This window comes from Hemitrygon akajei, chromosome 9, assembly GCF_048418815.1.
Source record: "Hemitrygon akajei chromosome 9, sHemAka1.3, whole genome shotgun sequence".
Classification (NCBI taxonomy): domain Eukaryota; kingdom Metazoa; phylum Chordata; class Chondrichthyes; order Myliobatiformes; family Dasyatidae; genus Hemitrygon; species Hemitrygon akajei.
Window position 1 is genome coordinate 67,069,365 of NC_133132.1, and position 15,640 is coordinate 67,085,004.

Consider the following 15,640-nt stretch of genomic DNA (forward strand, 5'->3'; position numbering starts at 1 on the left):
AGGGGGCTGTGATGTTGCTCATGATGTGAGCTCCGATCCATTTGGAATGCTCATCTACTGTTACAAGAAACATCTGTCCCATAAAGGGGCCAGCAAAGTCCAAATGTAGCCTAGACCAGGGGTAGACTGGCCACTCCCATGGGTGCAAAGGAGCTGGTGGTGGCATATTCTGATTGTTCTGACATTGCGTGCATGATTTTACCTTGTTCTCCAGATCCTGATCTATTCTTGGCCACCAGACGTAGGATCTTGCAAGGCTTTTCATTCGAGACACCCCTGGGTGAGTCTCATGAATTTCCTCCACAATCTGTGAACTGCCAGGGGGAGGCACGATGACCCTCACCCCCCAGAAAATGCAACCATCCTGCAGACTCAGTTCCATCTTGCATTTGGCCTAAGGCCTCAGTTCCTCTCCTTCCACAACTCTGGGCCAACCTTGTAAAAGGAAAGTCTTGACTTGAGATGGGACTGGGTCCCTCTCTGTCCATTGCTTGATCTGGGTCACCTTTACAGGTGTCGCGGACAGCCTCCCCAATGAAAACACAGTCTCTGGAGGCACATATGTAGTAACAGGCGTCTCAGGTAAAGGGAGTCGACTCAGCGCATCAGCGTTTGCATTATCCCCATCCGCTCTGTACACGATAGTATACTGGTAGGCTGACAATGTGAGAGCCCAACGCTGTATCCTAGCTGAGGCTAGCGGTGGGATACATCTGGTCTCCCTAAAAAGGCTCATCAGTGGTTTATGGTCCGTATAAATTGTGAATGCATGTCCATAGAGGTACTGATGAAAATGTTTGACCGCAAAAACAATGGCCAGACCTTCTTTGTCTAGCTGTGAATATCCCTTCTCAGCAGCCGTCAGGGTATGCGAAGCAAAACCAATAGGCTTCTCTGAACGGTCCTCCACTACGTGTGAGAGAACCACCCCAACTCCATAGGACGAAAAGTTGCAAGAAAGGGTGATCTCCTTGTCTGGGTCATAGTGAATGAGCAGCTTCACTGAGTGCAGGAGTTCTTTCATTTTCTTGAAAGCTTTCTCCTGCTCTTCACCCCACCGCCACTTAGTGTCATTGTGAAGCAGCTTATACAGTGGGGCCAAAACCTTTGAGAGGTCCAGAAGAAACTTGCCATAATAATTCACATGCCCAAAAATGATCTGAGTTCAGTGACGCTCTTGGGGCTTGGGGCTTCCATGATAGCTCTCACTTTTTCCTCCACTGGGCAAAGCCCCTCAGCTGCAATCTTCTGTCCCGGGTAGGTCACACTCGGAGCCAGGAACGCACACTTTCCACGTTTCAACCACAGCCCTGCATCTGAGAGTCTCTTCAGCACCCGTTCTAAATTAGCCAGATGCTCCCCCTCCGTGGCTCCCGTGATCAAAATATCAAGATACACTGCTACATGCGGAATCCCCTGCAGCAAAGAGTCCATTGTCCTTTGGAAAATGGCGGGGCTAGACGCCACTCCAAACACCAGGTGACTGTATTTGAATAATCCCTTGTGCGTATTGATGGTGACGTACTCCTTTGAAACCTCGTCGAGCAGCAGCTGTTGGTAGGCGTGTGATGCACCATCAATAACTCACTCTGAGACGTAAAGATGAGATATCAGCTTTTATTGACTGGAAGAAGGAACAAGCAGTGAGTGACCACTATACTACATCCTGGAGACAGAGAGGCCGGGCTCAGATCTCCATCACCTTTATACAGGGGTCTGTGGGAGGAGACACAGGAGCAGTCATCAGGGGGCGTGTCCAGACAGGTATATGTCGTTCACCACAGCGTGGCTCATTTCCAGCTTTGTGAACAGCTTAACCCCTGACAGGGTCGCAAACAGGTAATCCACCCGTGGCAATGGGTACTCCTCCAGCTTAGAGACCTGATTCACCGTAAGCTTATAGTCCCCACATATCCTCGCCGTTTTATCTGCCTTCAAAACTGGAACAATAGAAGCGGCCCACCTTGAAAACTGGACGGGCTCAGTGATGCCCAGCCCCTGTAACCATTCCAGCTCTGCCTCGACTTTGCCTTTCATGGCAAAGGGCACCAACCTGGGCTTAAAAAAACGTGGTGTGGCCTCAGGGTCGACATAGTTTCATGGTCACACCCTTCAGTGTCCCCAGCTCGTCCCTAAAAACGTCACTATACCTCTGCAGAATGTCCTCCATTGTGTGTGCATACTTAATTTCATGCCAGTTGAGCCGGATTTTACAAAGCCAATCGCGGCCCAAAAGACTGGGCCCACTGCGCTTAGCTATCACCAGCCTGGCTTCAGCCTTCTGGCCCCCGGCCGAAATATCCACATATAACACCCCTAAATGAGGTATGGGCTGCCCCGTATAGGTCCTGAGTTTGAGCTTAGATGGTCTGATGGGAGGCAGGTTGGATCCCCATGTCCTCCTGTAGGTCTCTTCACTAATGACCGATGCAGAAGCCCCTGAATCAATCTCTAACTTTATGTCCTTTCCCTTGACAGTGACTGTGTCATAATATGGTTCAGGGTCCCTCATCCGTTTCCACCCCAAACATGTTGTAGAGACCCGCTGCCTCTTCGTCTGCTTCTCCTAGGTGGTGTGTGGCTGCCTGAGTCTGTTGAGCTTTCCCCTGCCTAGGCTTAACCTTACCCTTTAAACTCCTGCACTTTTTAACTAAATGTCCCTTCTTGCTACAAGCATGGCAGACAGTATCTTTGAACTTATAAACATTTGCATAGTGCGTTCCTCCACACCGAAAACATTCCACCCGCTTTTCCTGTCTACCAGTCTCCCTCCTGACTTGGAGCACTGCCGTCAACTGTGATCCCCCCATATCCTTTCTGTATATCATTGGCATTATCAGCAGCCATCTCCATGCCTTGAGCAATCCCTAGGGCTGTCTTGAAAGTCAACGGTGGGGTTTCCTCCAACATGCGGCGTTGTACGGCAACATTATTAATGCCGCATACTAATCTGTCATGGAGCATGTCATCCAACACGGCTCCAAAATTGCAATGCTCCGAAAGCTGCCGAAGCTCGGCCATAAAATCGCCCACAGACTAACCTGGCTTCCAGACATGGCTGTGAAACTTGAACCGTTGAACTATCACCGAAAGTTTTGGATTGTGGTGGTTCCCCACGAGCTTGACCAGTTCGTCGTATGGAATTTCTCCCGGTTTCCGCAGCCCAACTAAGTTCCGTATCAGCTTGTACGTCTTTGCCCCACACACACTCAGGAGAATAAAGCGCTTCTTAGCCTCCTCAGTAATTCCATTAGCACAGAAAAAGTGGCCCAACCTTTCCTCATACTCCGGCCACTCCTCAATTTGCTCGTCGAACACACCGACCGTTCCGAACGTAGCCATCCAAACATGAAGCTCCTCACCCGCTCATAGCTCCTGATCGAAAACAGGGCCGACACATCCACAAAACCAGTTTACCTCGTCACCAAAAATATGCAGTAACTTCTACTTTACAAAAAGTCCACTCGACAACTTGATGGCCAAAAGAGCATCTTTATCTGGGATGGTAAACGATATTTACAATACAGAGGCTTCCAGGTACCTCGTGCGGCATGGGTGGAGGAACTATATACAATGCATACTGGGAGTAAAAAGAGCGGAAGACACCGCCAACCCCGGATCCCACCTCTTGCTACCAACAGCTTCCCAATTAGTATTAACTTACTTTTAATAATACTCACATTACAACAACCTTAAAGCCATGCCCTCTTGTATTGAGCAGCAGTGCCCTGGGGAAAGAGGCGCTGGCTGTGCACTCTGTCTATTCCTCTTAATATCTTGTATACCTCTATCATGTCTCCTCTCATCCTCCTCCTCTCCTGAGAGTAAAGCCCTAGCTCCCTTAATCTCTGATCATAATGCATACTCTCTAAACCAGGCAGCATCCTGGTAAATCTCCTCTGTACCCTTTCCAATGCTTCCACATCCTTCCTACAGTGAGGTGACCAGAACTGGACACACTACTCCAAGTGTGGCCTAACCAGAGTTTTATAAAGCTGCATCATTACCTCTCGACTCTTAAACTCTATCCCTCGACTTATCCGTTTACACGGAATGGTACAGAAAACAAAACAGCTAGCGGCAGTTTTGTGGGTGGAATGCCTTGTTAATGAGGGGGATCAAAGTGGAATGGCCAGACTGGTTCAAGCTGACAGGAAGGCAACAGTAACTCCAATACCATATATTGCAAAGGTGGTGTGCAGAGGAGCATCACTGACTGCACAACACATTGAACCTTTCAGTGGATGAGCTACAGCAGCATACATACACTCAATGGCTACTTTAGTAGGTAGAGGAGGTACCTAATAAAGTGGCCACTGAGTGCAAGACTATTGCACTTTTCCCTTGTGCGACAGAGCCTTGACCTCATATGACCTTGTACCTTATTGTCTACCTGCATTGCGCTTCTCTGAAACTATAATGCTTTAGTCTGCATTCTGATATTATTTTAGCTTGTACTACTTCTACGCACCAATGTAAGGAATCAATCCTTCTGAACAGTGTGCAAGACAAACCTTGGTACATGTGACAATAATGAACCAATCTGTTGATAGTCAACAAAACTCAGGAGAAGAAGCTACCAAGAGGAGAGCCAGACAGACATGAAGAAGGATCCCTTTCTGATCACGAGTCTTCTGGCAGCATGTCACTCATTCCAACCTGATTTCCCAAAGTAGCCATTACAGAGATTACCACTGCCTTCAGTATTTATGTACTCGGTATGAAACCGGTGACATTGACTGAAGAGCAGTGTACTATTCGAAAAGTAATTAGACTTCTATACAGGAAAAGTACTGTATAGAGTAGATTAAGAGTATAAGATTCTACGCCATTTTGTTAAGCTTTACAATCGTACAAAATGTCAAACAGTGAATGTGCAGTGCTTTGCTGCAAACACTACATCTGATCAATTGAAAGAGATTTCAGTCTCTTAATCTGTAATGGTTAGTAACACCAAGTACCTTTATTATGAAAGCAGCCATGTATCTCCCATTCTCTGTCAGCCCTTCTTCAACAAAATATGACAAGAGATGAGTCAGTACACAGACAGCCCAGCACGACTCCACTATGTCTGCACCTAACGGAAGTCCAAATAGTACTATTCCCATTTGCCTGCACAAGACCACCATCTCTACATTTCCTGCTCATTTGTGTGCCTATCTAGATGCCTCTAAACATCACTACCACATCTGCTTCAACCAGGACCTTGACAACACATCATGCGTAAAATAATGTACCTCACACATCTCTTTTAAATGTTCTCCCTCTCACCTTAAAGCTATTTGACATTTCCACCCTGGGAAAAATACTCTGACTATCTACCCTATCTATTCATTGCTTTTTTTTTAAAACTTTCTTTCGAGTCTTTCATCAGCCTACGACACCACAGAGAATACGATTCAGATTTGTCCAACACTTCCTTACAGCTAACATCCTGTAATCCAGCCATCGTCTGAATGAAGTTCATTTGCATTTTCACATTCTTCCTGTAAAGCAGCAACGAGAACTGCTCATGATACTCCAAATGTTTTGACTGTACATCTCTTCCTGGATTTCATATGCCGTAGTGCAACACGTTCAAATTAAACTGTCCACACTTCTCTGTTCATATTTCTAACCTAGCTATATCCTGCTGTATCCTTTCATAACCTTCCTCACTATTCACAAGTCCAACAATTTCTATATTGTTTGCAAAGTTACCAACAGACTCATCTACATCTTCATCTAAATCACTTTATGAATCACAAACTGTTCTATTCAAAATTATTTTAAATAATTATCAGCTCCAATGTAGGAGGACTAAACAGTTTCCACAGAATGGCAATCTATGATCAGTGAGGTAGCAACAGCTTGGTTCTTAGCCTCATCTTTTCACAATCTATATGAATGGTTTGGCTGAGAGGACCTACCTGCCATTTTTACAAGCTTGCTGATAATACTAGAAACAATTGTGAATAGAGAGAAAGATGTAAAGAGACTGCAAGAGGATAACAACAAGCTGAGTTAGTGGACAATATAACATGGGAAAATGTGACATTATCTATTCTGATGCACAAAACAGGAAAGCTGAGTATTTATTAAATAGTGAGAGATTGGACAGGGCCTTGTTGAGATTGCACCTAGAGCAACTGTGTACAGTTTTGTTCTCTTTGCCTCAGAAAGAATGCATTTGCCACATTGAAAATCCTTTAAGACTGCCATTTGATGCAATACTAAATAGATCGGATCTATTCTTTCAAGTTCAGTAAAAAAAAAATGAGAAGAGAACTCATGAAGTGTATAAAATTCTGAAAGATCTTGAAGACTAGATGCAGGGAGTATTGTTCCCTTCATTGGGGTGTCAAAACCAGGGGCAGGGCACTTAAGACTGAAATGAGAACTTTCTTCATTCAGAGGGTAGTAAATCTTTAATGCCTTCTCCCACTCCCCCCAAGGGCTAAGAAGGCTCTTAAAGGCTTTGTCTTATTTAAGTCAAATGAGGACAATGCTAAAAATCGTATGATGTTGGAAAATTAACTGTAAACTTAATAGATGGCAGAGCAGGTTCAATGGAGTAAGTGGCTCACTCCCACTTCTTTTTCTTGAGCTCTTAAGTCTTATGTAAAAATTTGAATTCCCACCCAATGTCATAGAACTTAAACAGATATCTTTAGATTCTTGGTCCAACCCTCTGAATTACCATCCAATCAGATCAGCAACTGATATTTAGAAAATATAGAAGTGCGACCCAGGATTCTTAGGCCCGAGTACCTTACTTGGAAGAGAAATGAATGCAAAGACTTCATGGACTGGAGCCCAGAGTAATAAAATGTAGAGTTTGATGGAAACACAGTTTAAATTACAATGAAGTTAACATCTGCTATAAGGTTTTGTCATTCTATCAAAACAACATCAAAATGGTGGGCAATCATATCTATGTAGAAATTACATTTTACACTTCAAACTCATGAGGTCTACTAAAAGCGAATATGGATGCAGAGCTAAATGGCCGTCTATACTGTAACAATTCTGTAACTGTAACTTCATAAATATAACTTGCCTCCAAAGAATTATAGTTGGCTATCAATGTATTCTCATTCTTCAGCAAACTTTTAGCGATCTCTGGCACCTCCAGGCCCATCTTTAACATGCATTTAGCCTCTCGGAGAACTTCAGTAATTCTATGATCAAAGTTTATACTCATTTTTCCACTCTCTGGATCGCTTACCAAAAGAGGTGTTTGCAGCACTGTGTGGAAGGTTAGTTTATAATCATCAGATAATTAATGTAACTGTTGCGATATCTCACTCAAATAAATATAGACTGCTGAAAGAATGCTTATAGAAAGAATTGATTTTTATACAAGACATCAAAGTAATTCACTTCAAGTGGCCATAAATCATTTTGAACACGTTAAGCAACAACTAATGGGAGGGTCCAAGAATATCCTCAACCTTAATGATTGCAGGGGTCAGCATATGTACCTGCTTCTATGATTTCCTCTGGTGAACCCTTTCCATATATCCACCACCCTCTATGCAAAAAAAAACTTGTCAGTCAGTTCCGTTCTAAATTTTCTCCTCTTAACTTAAACCTATGGCCTCTCATTTCAAATTTGCCAACACTAGGAAAAAGATTATGATCATTCACCTTATCTGTGCCACTCATGGCTTTAAATGCCTCTGTATGGTCGCCCCTTAGCTTCCTACGCTCCTGAGGAGAAAAAGCCCCAGCATATATACTCTCTCCTTGTAACTCAACCTTTCCAATTCTAATAACATCCTTGTGAATATTTTCTGAATCCTTTTCAACATCTGCACCAAACACATTCTTCACCGCCCTGTTGTCACCATTTTCAGGGAACTTTGTACTTGTACCTCTAGGTCTTTCTGTTCTACATCGCTCACCAAGGCCCTGCCATTTCCTGTCCTAGTTTAACTTCCCTAAATACGACATTTGGTGCTTGCCCAAGTTAAAGTCCATTGCGATGCCATGGTGTCGAGTATATTAAAGCTAGGATTGGAGTCCAAAGGTTCACTAAGTTAGAGGGGAGATTAATCTGATTGGGCCAATGCTCTCATAATAGAAGAATGAGGGGAGATCACAAATGTTTAATAGGTTTGACAGGTGATGTCACCATTGCAATCTTGGAAATGAGGTTGCCAATTCATGTGTAATAAGAAGACACAAGAGAAGCTGCTGAAGCTGGAACAAAAACTAAACTGCTGGAGAAACAATAAGTCAAGCAGCATCTGCAGAGGCAAAGGGATGGTCAATATTTCCGGCTGTGACTCTGCATCAGGTCTGGTTCATATAACAAGGTTCCACAAACAACCAATAACATTGCAGAATCTAATTTAATGGCTTTGAGTGATATTATTAGCCAGGGCACAGGGAATAACTGCTCTGCTTCTTCACAGTAGATATCACCAAGAGACAGCATTTTTGTTTTTTATTCATCTAAACCACAGTTCTTACAATAGAGCAATCTCTCACTACTGCAATGGAAATAAATTTTAATACAAAAAAAAGTATACTTACCATCAAACTCCCAGTATATATTCCATTACATAAAAGTTACAATGCTAAAAATCTACCAGAACATAATTGTAGTTTTGTGAAAATGAATCACTTACCATACTGCATGGTTAAAATTTCTTTCACCCAAGCCTTATAATACAGAGTTTCAAACTTTACCAAGACGTAAGCAATTTTGTTGTACTTTCGCACAATAGACTTGCCCCGCGGGCTTTTTAGAATGTCTGAATTTTTCTGTTAAATAAAACATTTTTCTTATAATACAGGGCTAGACACAAATCATTCAAGTTAGTATATGTAACTGAAAGTAACACATGAAAATAATTGAAATTCAGAAGGGATCAATGGCGAGCTGGCAACTGGATACAAAATTGGCTTCATGGAAGGAGTCAGGTGAAGGTAGTGGAAGGTAATTACTCAGATTAGAGGAATCGGGTGAAGGTAGTGGAGGGTAGTTACTCAGATTTCAGGAGTTAGGTAAAGTAGTGAAGGGTAGTTACTCAGATTACAGGATTCAGGTGAAGGTAGTGGAGGATAGTTAGTCAGATTAGAGGCCTGTAGCCACTGGTGTGCCACAGGGAGCAATGCTGGGGTCCCCTTTAGTTTGTCATTTATATTAACGATTTGATGTGAATCATAGGCAGAGCCTAGTTATGATGGTGCTGAATGGCAACTCCTTTGCTTGCATCTTTGGAAACAGCTTCATTTCCATCTTTAATACCTTTATTTTTCCCTTTCAGGGTTCTTCTGAAGACCCTGACCTGGAGTTACACGCTGACTACGTTTTTTTGTGGGAACGGAACCCGCTCTCGGGGTTTCACGACTGGCCGTTATTCGACACGCCAAGGATGCAGCCTAAGAGCTCAGCTCAGCGAGTTGTTTGTTATGCCTCCCCTCTCGCTGTGAAACGGTCTTGCACCCTTATTAAGGAGAGAGCCTCTGGTATGTTGAATACCGGGTGAACGAGTTGTCTTTGGGGGTAACTGCAAGTCTGTGTCTTTGCTGTATGCTTCAGTGCTTGGTGGTGGGTGCCAATGCTACTTTTGTTGGTGGGGGAGGAGGGATTGTTGTTTCGCTGTTGCTTATATGAGGGAGGGGAGCTGGGGGGATTTTGGGGTTCTTACATTTAACTATCATTCATTATTTGGGGGCACTCCTGTTTTCGTGGATATATTGTATACATTTCTCTGACATTCAGTGTACTTCTAAAACCTTTGAATGAATGTGGCATAATTAGTAAGTTTATAGGTGGCACCAGAATTGGTGGTGTCATGGACAGTTAAGTTTACAACAACTGGGGGTGCGGGTAAAGGAATGGTAAATGGAATTTAACTCAGACATATGCAAAGTCTTGCATTTTGGGAAATTAAACCAATGCAGACATAATGGTATATAGTAGGACTGTGTGTAGTGTTGCAGAACAGAGCCCTGTTACACTTGGGGTGAAGAAGGCATACATTACATTTGCCTCGGTTGAACAGAGCACTGAGTGTTATTTTACAGCTGTACAAGGCATCGCTGAGACCGCACAGTATATTGTTTGCAGTTTTGACTGCCGTTCAAAATGAAATGGAAAAATGTAATCAAGCCCAACAGGGTGAAGAAAAGATTCACAAAGATATTACCCATACTGGAGGACTTCAGTTACACAGAAAGACTAGATAGGCTGGGGCGGTTTTCTGAGGATTTGCCTTATATTGTCATTGGGTATATTTAAGGCAGATGCTAATAGATTCTTGATTAGTCAGGTCATGAAGGGATACAGGGAGAAAGCAGGAGATAAGGGCTGAGAGGGAAATGGATCAGCCATGATGAAATGGTGGAGCAGACTCAATGGGCCAAATCCTTACATTTCTTTCTTAGTGAATAGCTAGTGCAGTGAGAACGGGTTCAGGGTCAATGATGTGTTCCTCATGTCAGATGTGGGAATTCTAGAAGACCTTCAGCTCCCTGATAACTACATCAGTGTGAGGTGCATGCAGCAGCAGCTCCTTACTGACCATGTTAATAAACTTTTCCTGTTCATGTAACTGCCCAAATGCCTTTTAAATATCATATCTGTACATTGTACCTGCCTCCACCACTACCTCTGGTAACTCAGTCCTTACACTCACCACCCTTCCTGTGAAAATGTTTCCACTCAGGCCCCTTTGAAACTTTCCCCCCTTACTTTAAAAATATGCCTTCCAGTTTTGGACTCCCCTACACTGGAGAAAAAGCTAACTATTGCCCTTCCCGACTTTATAAACCCCTCAGCCTGCTAAGTTTCAGAGAAAAAGTACTAGTCTATGCACCCTGTCCTTTATATCCAGCACTCTCGTCCTGGCAACAGCCTCATAAATCCTTTTTACACCCTCTCCAGTTGAATGACATTTTTCCAACAGTAGGGTAACCACAAAAATATGCAGTACTCCAAAAGTGGCTTTACCAACACCTTTCAAAGCTGTAACATGGCATCCTAATTCCTGCACTCAATATTCCTTCCACCTCATTAGAAGTGGTGGTAGATAAAATTTCAGAATGTTTGGGAGATTGAGGGCTCTGAGGAATCTGACAGAGGAGGGATAGAGGCCTGGGTAAGATCAGTGACAATCAGATTGAATGGGGAAACAGCCCTGAGGAATTAGGGGTGTTGCTGCTACTTCTATTTTCTTGTTCCCTGTGATACTGGTCATAGGATATCGGGGGAGAACGGGGTTGCAAATAAAAATAAATCAGCTATGATCAAATGGCAGAGTGGATTTGACAGGCTGAATGGCCTAATTCCTAGGTCTTATGGAACTGGAGCTGCAGCTGGATGACCCATGGCTCATACAGGAGACTGAGGAGGAGACAGACAGGATCTACAAATAAGAGTAGTAGTTCCCCAAGGCTGCAGGAGGCAGGTAGCTGGGTGACTATCAGGTGAGGTAAAGGGAATAGGCAGACAGTGCTGATCCCCTCAATGACTAGTACAGTATACCACTTTGGACTCTGTTGTGGGTGGAGTGGCAATGACCCACCAGGGCAAAGCCACAGTGTCGAGTCTCTGGCACTGAGTCTGGCTCTGTGACTCAGAATGGGGAGAAAAGGAATGCAGTACTGACAAAGGGATTCAGTACTTTGGGGAGCAGAAAAAAATTCTGTCGATGTGAAAAGGCATTCGGATGGTATGTTGCCTCCCAGGTGCCAGAGTCATCTCAGATCAGCATTCTAATGAGGAAAGTGAGCAGCCAGAGGCTGTGGTACATATTGGTACCAACAACATCGGTTGAAAAAGGGATCAGAGAATATAGGAAGCTAGGTTGGATGCTGGAACACAGAACCTCAAGGGTAGTTATCTCTGGATTGCTGTTAGTGCCACACACCAATGAGGTAAGAATAAGATGATTTGGCAGATGAATGCATGCCTGAGGAATTGGTGCAGGAGGCAGGGTTTCATTGGATCATTGGGGTGAGATATAACCTGTGCAAAAAGGACAGGTTACACCTAAACATGAGGGGCTCCAATATCCTTGTGGGCAGATTTGCTGTTGGGGAGGGTTTAAACCAGTTTGGCAGGAGAATGGGAACCAGAAGGATGGCGGCGCGACGCAGCTTGCAGCGGCTACTCCGGAGTTGATAATGTTATTTGTTAAACGGGGTGCCGTGCACAATCCTAATCTGTTGAAAAATGGACATGGGAGCACAGAGGAACATCTGGAGATCTCCAGGAAGACCTTCTTCGTTGCTGCTGCTGCTGTGAGGTCCGGGTCTCTGCTGAGAAGAACAGGCCCCCAGTCCTCGGGGCCACGTTGCCGATGGCCGTTGGCGGGGGCGTCTTAATACGCTCGGCAGAGGATGGCGCTCGGAGAAGCTGTGCCGGAGGGAATGGTCGGAGACTCGGAGGTTCGACGGACTCAGAGACCACTGCGGTCAGGTCGCTTTCACTGTGTGCTGCGTCTGCGAGGCTGGGTTCGATGGAGCTTTTTCTGTGTGCTGCGTCTGCGAGGCTGAGTCCAGCACCATGGAAGTCCATAGCGGGGGTACTCCCTTCTGCCACCTGTGTGGGATGACGAGTCTATCGGGGGTCCCTGAGGACTTGTGGAAACTGTGTGGTGGTTTCTTTCGAACTTATAGTCTTTTAACATGTTTGGACTATTTTTACTGTGCCCATGGTCTGTTTTTTTATCAATTATGCTGTTGTTTGCACTGTTGTATCTATATGTTGTAACTATGTGGTTTTGTGCAGGTCTTGTAGCTTTAGTTTTTGGTCTTGTTTTGTCTGGTGGATTTGGAATTCCTTTCCAGGACACATGCTAAGATGGTAGTGCGATATTAATACGCAGCAGCCTCTCTGGACTCTGGATTGGGGATTGCCAAACATTATATGGATTTTCTGATGTAGTCTGTTTTGTCATGTGCTTTTGTGATATCATTCTGGAGGAACGTTGTCTCACTTTTTAACTGCATTGCATTTGTGGTTTCTAAATGACAATAAACTGAATCTGAATCTGAAAATAGGTCAGAGGATGGCCAGTTGGTATACAGGTGGATGCATTGTGTAGAGAGTCTGTGAGGAAGGATGGACAGTTGGTATGGAAAAATTGCAGTCAGTGGATGGCTTGAAATGTGTCTATTTTAATGCAAGAAATATCAGGAACAAGGCTGATGAGCATAGGTCAGTACATGGAACTATGATGTTGTGGCCATTATGGAAACTTGGCTGTCATAATGGCAGGAATGACTGTTGAATGTTCTGAGATTTAAATGTTTCAAAAGGAACAGGGAGAAGGGGAGGTAAGAGGTATGGAAGTGGTATTGCTGATCAGGGGTAGTATCACAGCTACAGAAAGAAGACTTCATGGAAGAATTGTCTACTGACTGAGTCAGTATGGGTGAAATTCAGAAACAGAAAGGAAGCAAATTCTATCGGGAGAGTTCTTTTGACCACCCCCCCCCCCCCCCAGGTAGCAGAGGTGATACTGAGGAACAGATCAGGAGGCAGATTTTGGAAAGGTGTGCACAGGAAGGATTTGTGACTCAATATGTTGACAGACTGACTAAAGGAGAGGCTACACTGGATCTGGTACCAGGCAATGAACCAGGTAAAGCATCAGATCTCTCAACGGGGGAGCTTTTTGGAGACAGTGACCACAACTTCCTGGTCTCCCTTAGAGAGGGATGGGAGCAGTAAGTATGGTAAAGTATGGGGGGGAGGGGGAATTATGAGGCAGGCACTCAGAATCTTAAATTGGGAACAGATATACTCAGGGAAAAGCACAACTGAAATGTAAAGGTTGTTTAGGGAGCACTTGCATGGAGTTCTGGGCAGATTTGTCCCATTGAGGCAGGGTGAAAGAACCATGGTTGACAAGAGATATGGAACATCTAGTCAAGAGGAAGAAAAAGACTTATTTAAGGTTTATGAAGCAAGGATCAGACAGGGGCCTAGAGAGTTACAAGGTAGCCAGGAAGGAGCTAGAGAATGGACCTAGCAGAGCTGGAAAGGGGCATTAGGAGCCTTGGTAAATAAGATTCAGGAACAACCCAGGCATTCTATATATGTGCGGATGGCCAGGTTAAGGGAAGGACCAATCAGGGATAGTAGAGCAAACGTGAGCTTGGAGTCAGAGGAGGTAGGGGAGGTCCTTAATGAACACTTTGCTTCATTATTCACCAGTGCGAGGGACCTTGATGTCTGTGAGGACGGTGTAAAACAGGCTGATATACTTGAACATATCAACATTAAGAGATTGCATATGCTGAAACTTTTGAAAAACATTTGGACAGATAAGACCTCAGGGCCAGGCAGGTTACCACGGGAAATGTGAAAGAGCTAATATGACGGAAACCAGATAGTAGTCTTGGGTATGGCTTCTATTGGAAACTCACTCACGCAGACTTGTACCTCAACAATATCAGTCACCAATACGCCTCCCAATGTAAAGCAGTTCTTTCCCCTACATGAGGGCTCTTTCGAACCCGGAGAGCTTCCATGAAGCAATAAGACGATTACACATGAATGGCTACATGGTGAAGGAAACCAATCAAGCCCTTAAAAGAATCGAGGTAAAAACCAGGAAACCTATAGTGCCAATAAAAAGTATTCACCCTGCCACCCACCCCCCCAGAAGTTTCATGTTTTATTGTTTTACAACATCAAATCACAGTGGATTTAAAAATGCAAACGTGAGGAAATCTGCAGATGCTGGAAACTCAGGCAACTCACACAAAATGCTGGTGGAATGCAGCAGGCCAGGCAGCATCTATAGGAAGAAGCACTGTCTACGTTTCAGGCTGAGACCCTTCGTCAGGACCCAAAACGTCGACAGTGCTTCTTCCTATAGATGCTGCCTGGCCTGCTGCGTTCCACAGTATTTTGTGTGTGTTACGGTGGATTTAATTTGGCTTTTTTGACACTGATCAACAGAAAAAGATTCTTTTGTGTCAAAGTGAAAACAGATCTCCAAAAAGTGATCTAAATTAATTACAAATATAAAACACAAAAATAATTGAATGCATAAGTATTCAGCCTTCTTTAATATGAAACACCACATCATCACTGGTGCAGCCAATTGGTTTTAGAGTCATGTAATTAGTTAAATAGAGATCACCTGGGTGCAGTCAAGGTGTTTCAATTGATTTTAGTAAAAATACACCTGTATCTGGGAAGTCAGATCTGGTGAGTCAGTATCCTGGCAAAAACTACACCATGAGAGAGTGGTAAAGAGAAAGCCACTGTAGAAAAAGAACTCATGAAATCTTGGCTAGAATTTGCCAGAAGGTATGTGGGAGACTCTGAGGTCAGCTGGAAGGTGGTTCTATGGACTGATAAAACAAAAATTGAGCATTTTGGCTATCAAACTAAACCCTATGCATATTACCAAAAACACACCATCCCCACCGTGAAGCATGGTGATGGCTGCAACATGCTATAGAGATGTTTCACTGCAGCAGGTCCTGGAAGGCTTGCGAAGGTAGAGGGTAAAATGAATGCAGCAAAACACAGGAAATCCTGATGCAGTCTGCAAGAGAACCGAGATTTGGGAGAAGATTTGTTTCCAGCAGGTCAATGACCCCAAGCATAAGGCCAAGCTACACAAGAATGGCTTAAAAACAAAAAGTTATTGTCCTGGAGTGGCCAAGTCAGAGTTCAAACCTC

General features: G+C 44.0%; 1 protein-coding gene across 1 annotated transcript in view; it reads right to left on the reverse strand.

Moving 5' to 3' along the window:
- The window catches only part of LOC140732659 (dynein axonemal heavy chain 8-like), a 704,719-nt gene that overhangs the window by 599,812 nt on the left and 89,267 nt on the right, over positions 1-15,640 (reverse strand). The window contains exons 14-15 of the mRNA XM_073055352.1: positions 8,616-8,751; positions 7,040-7,227 (exon numbers count right to left, since the gene is read on the reverse strand). Coding sequence (XP_072911453.1) covers positions 7,040-7,227; positions 8,616-8,751 — 324 coding nt within the window. The remainder of the gene's footprint in view (positions 1-7,039; positions 7,228-8,615; positions 8,752-15,640) is intronic.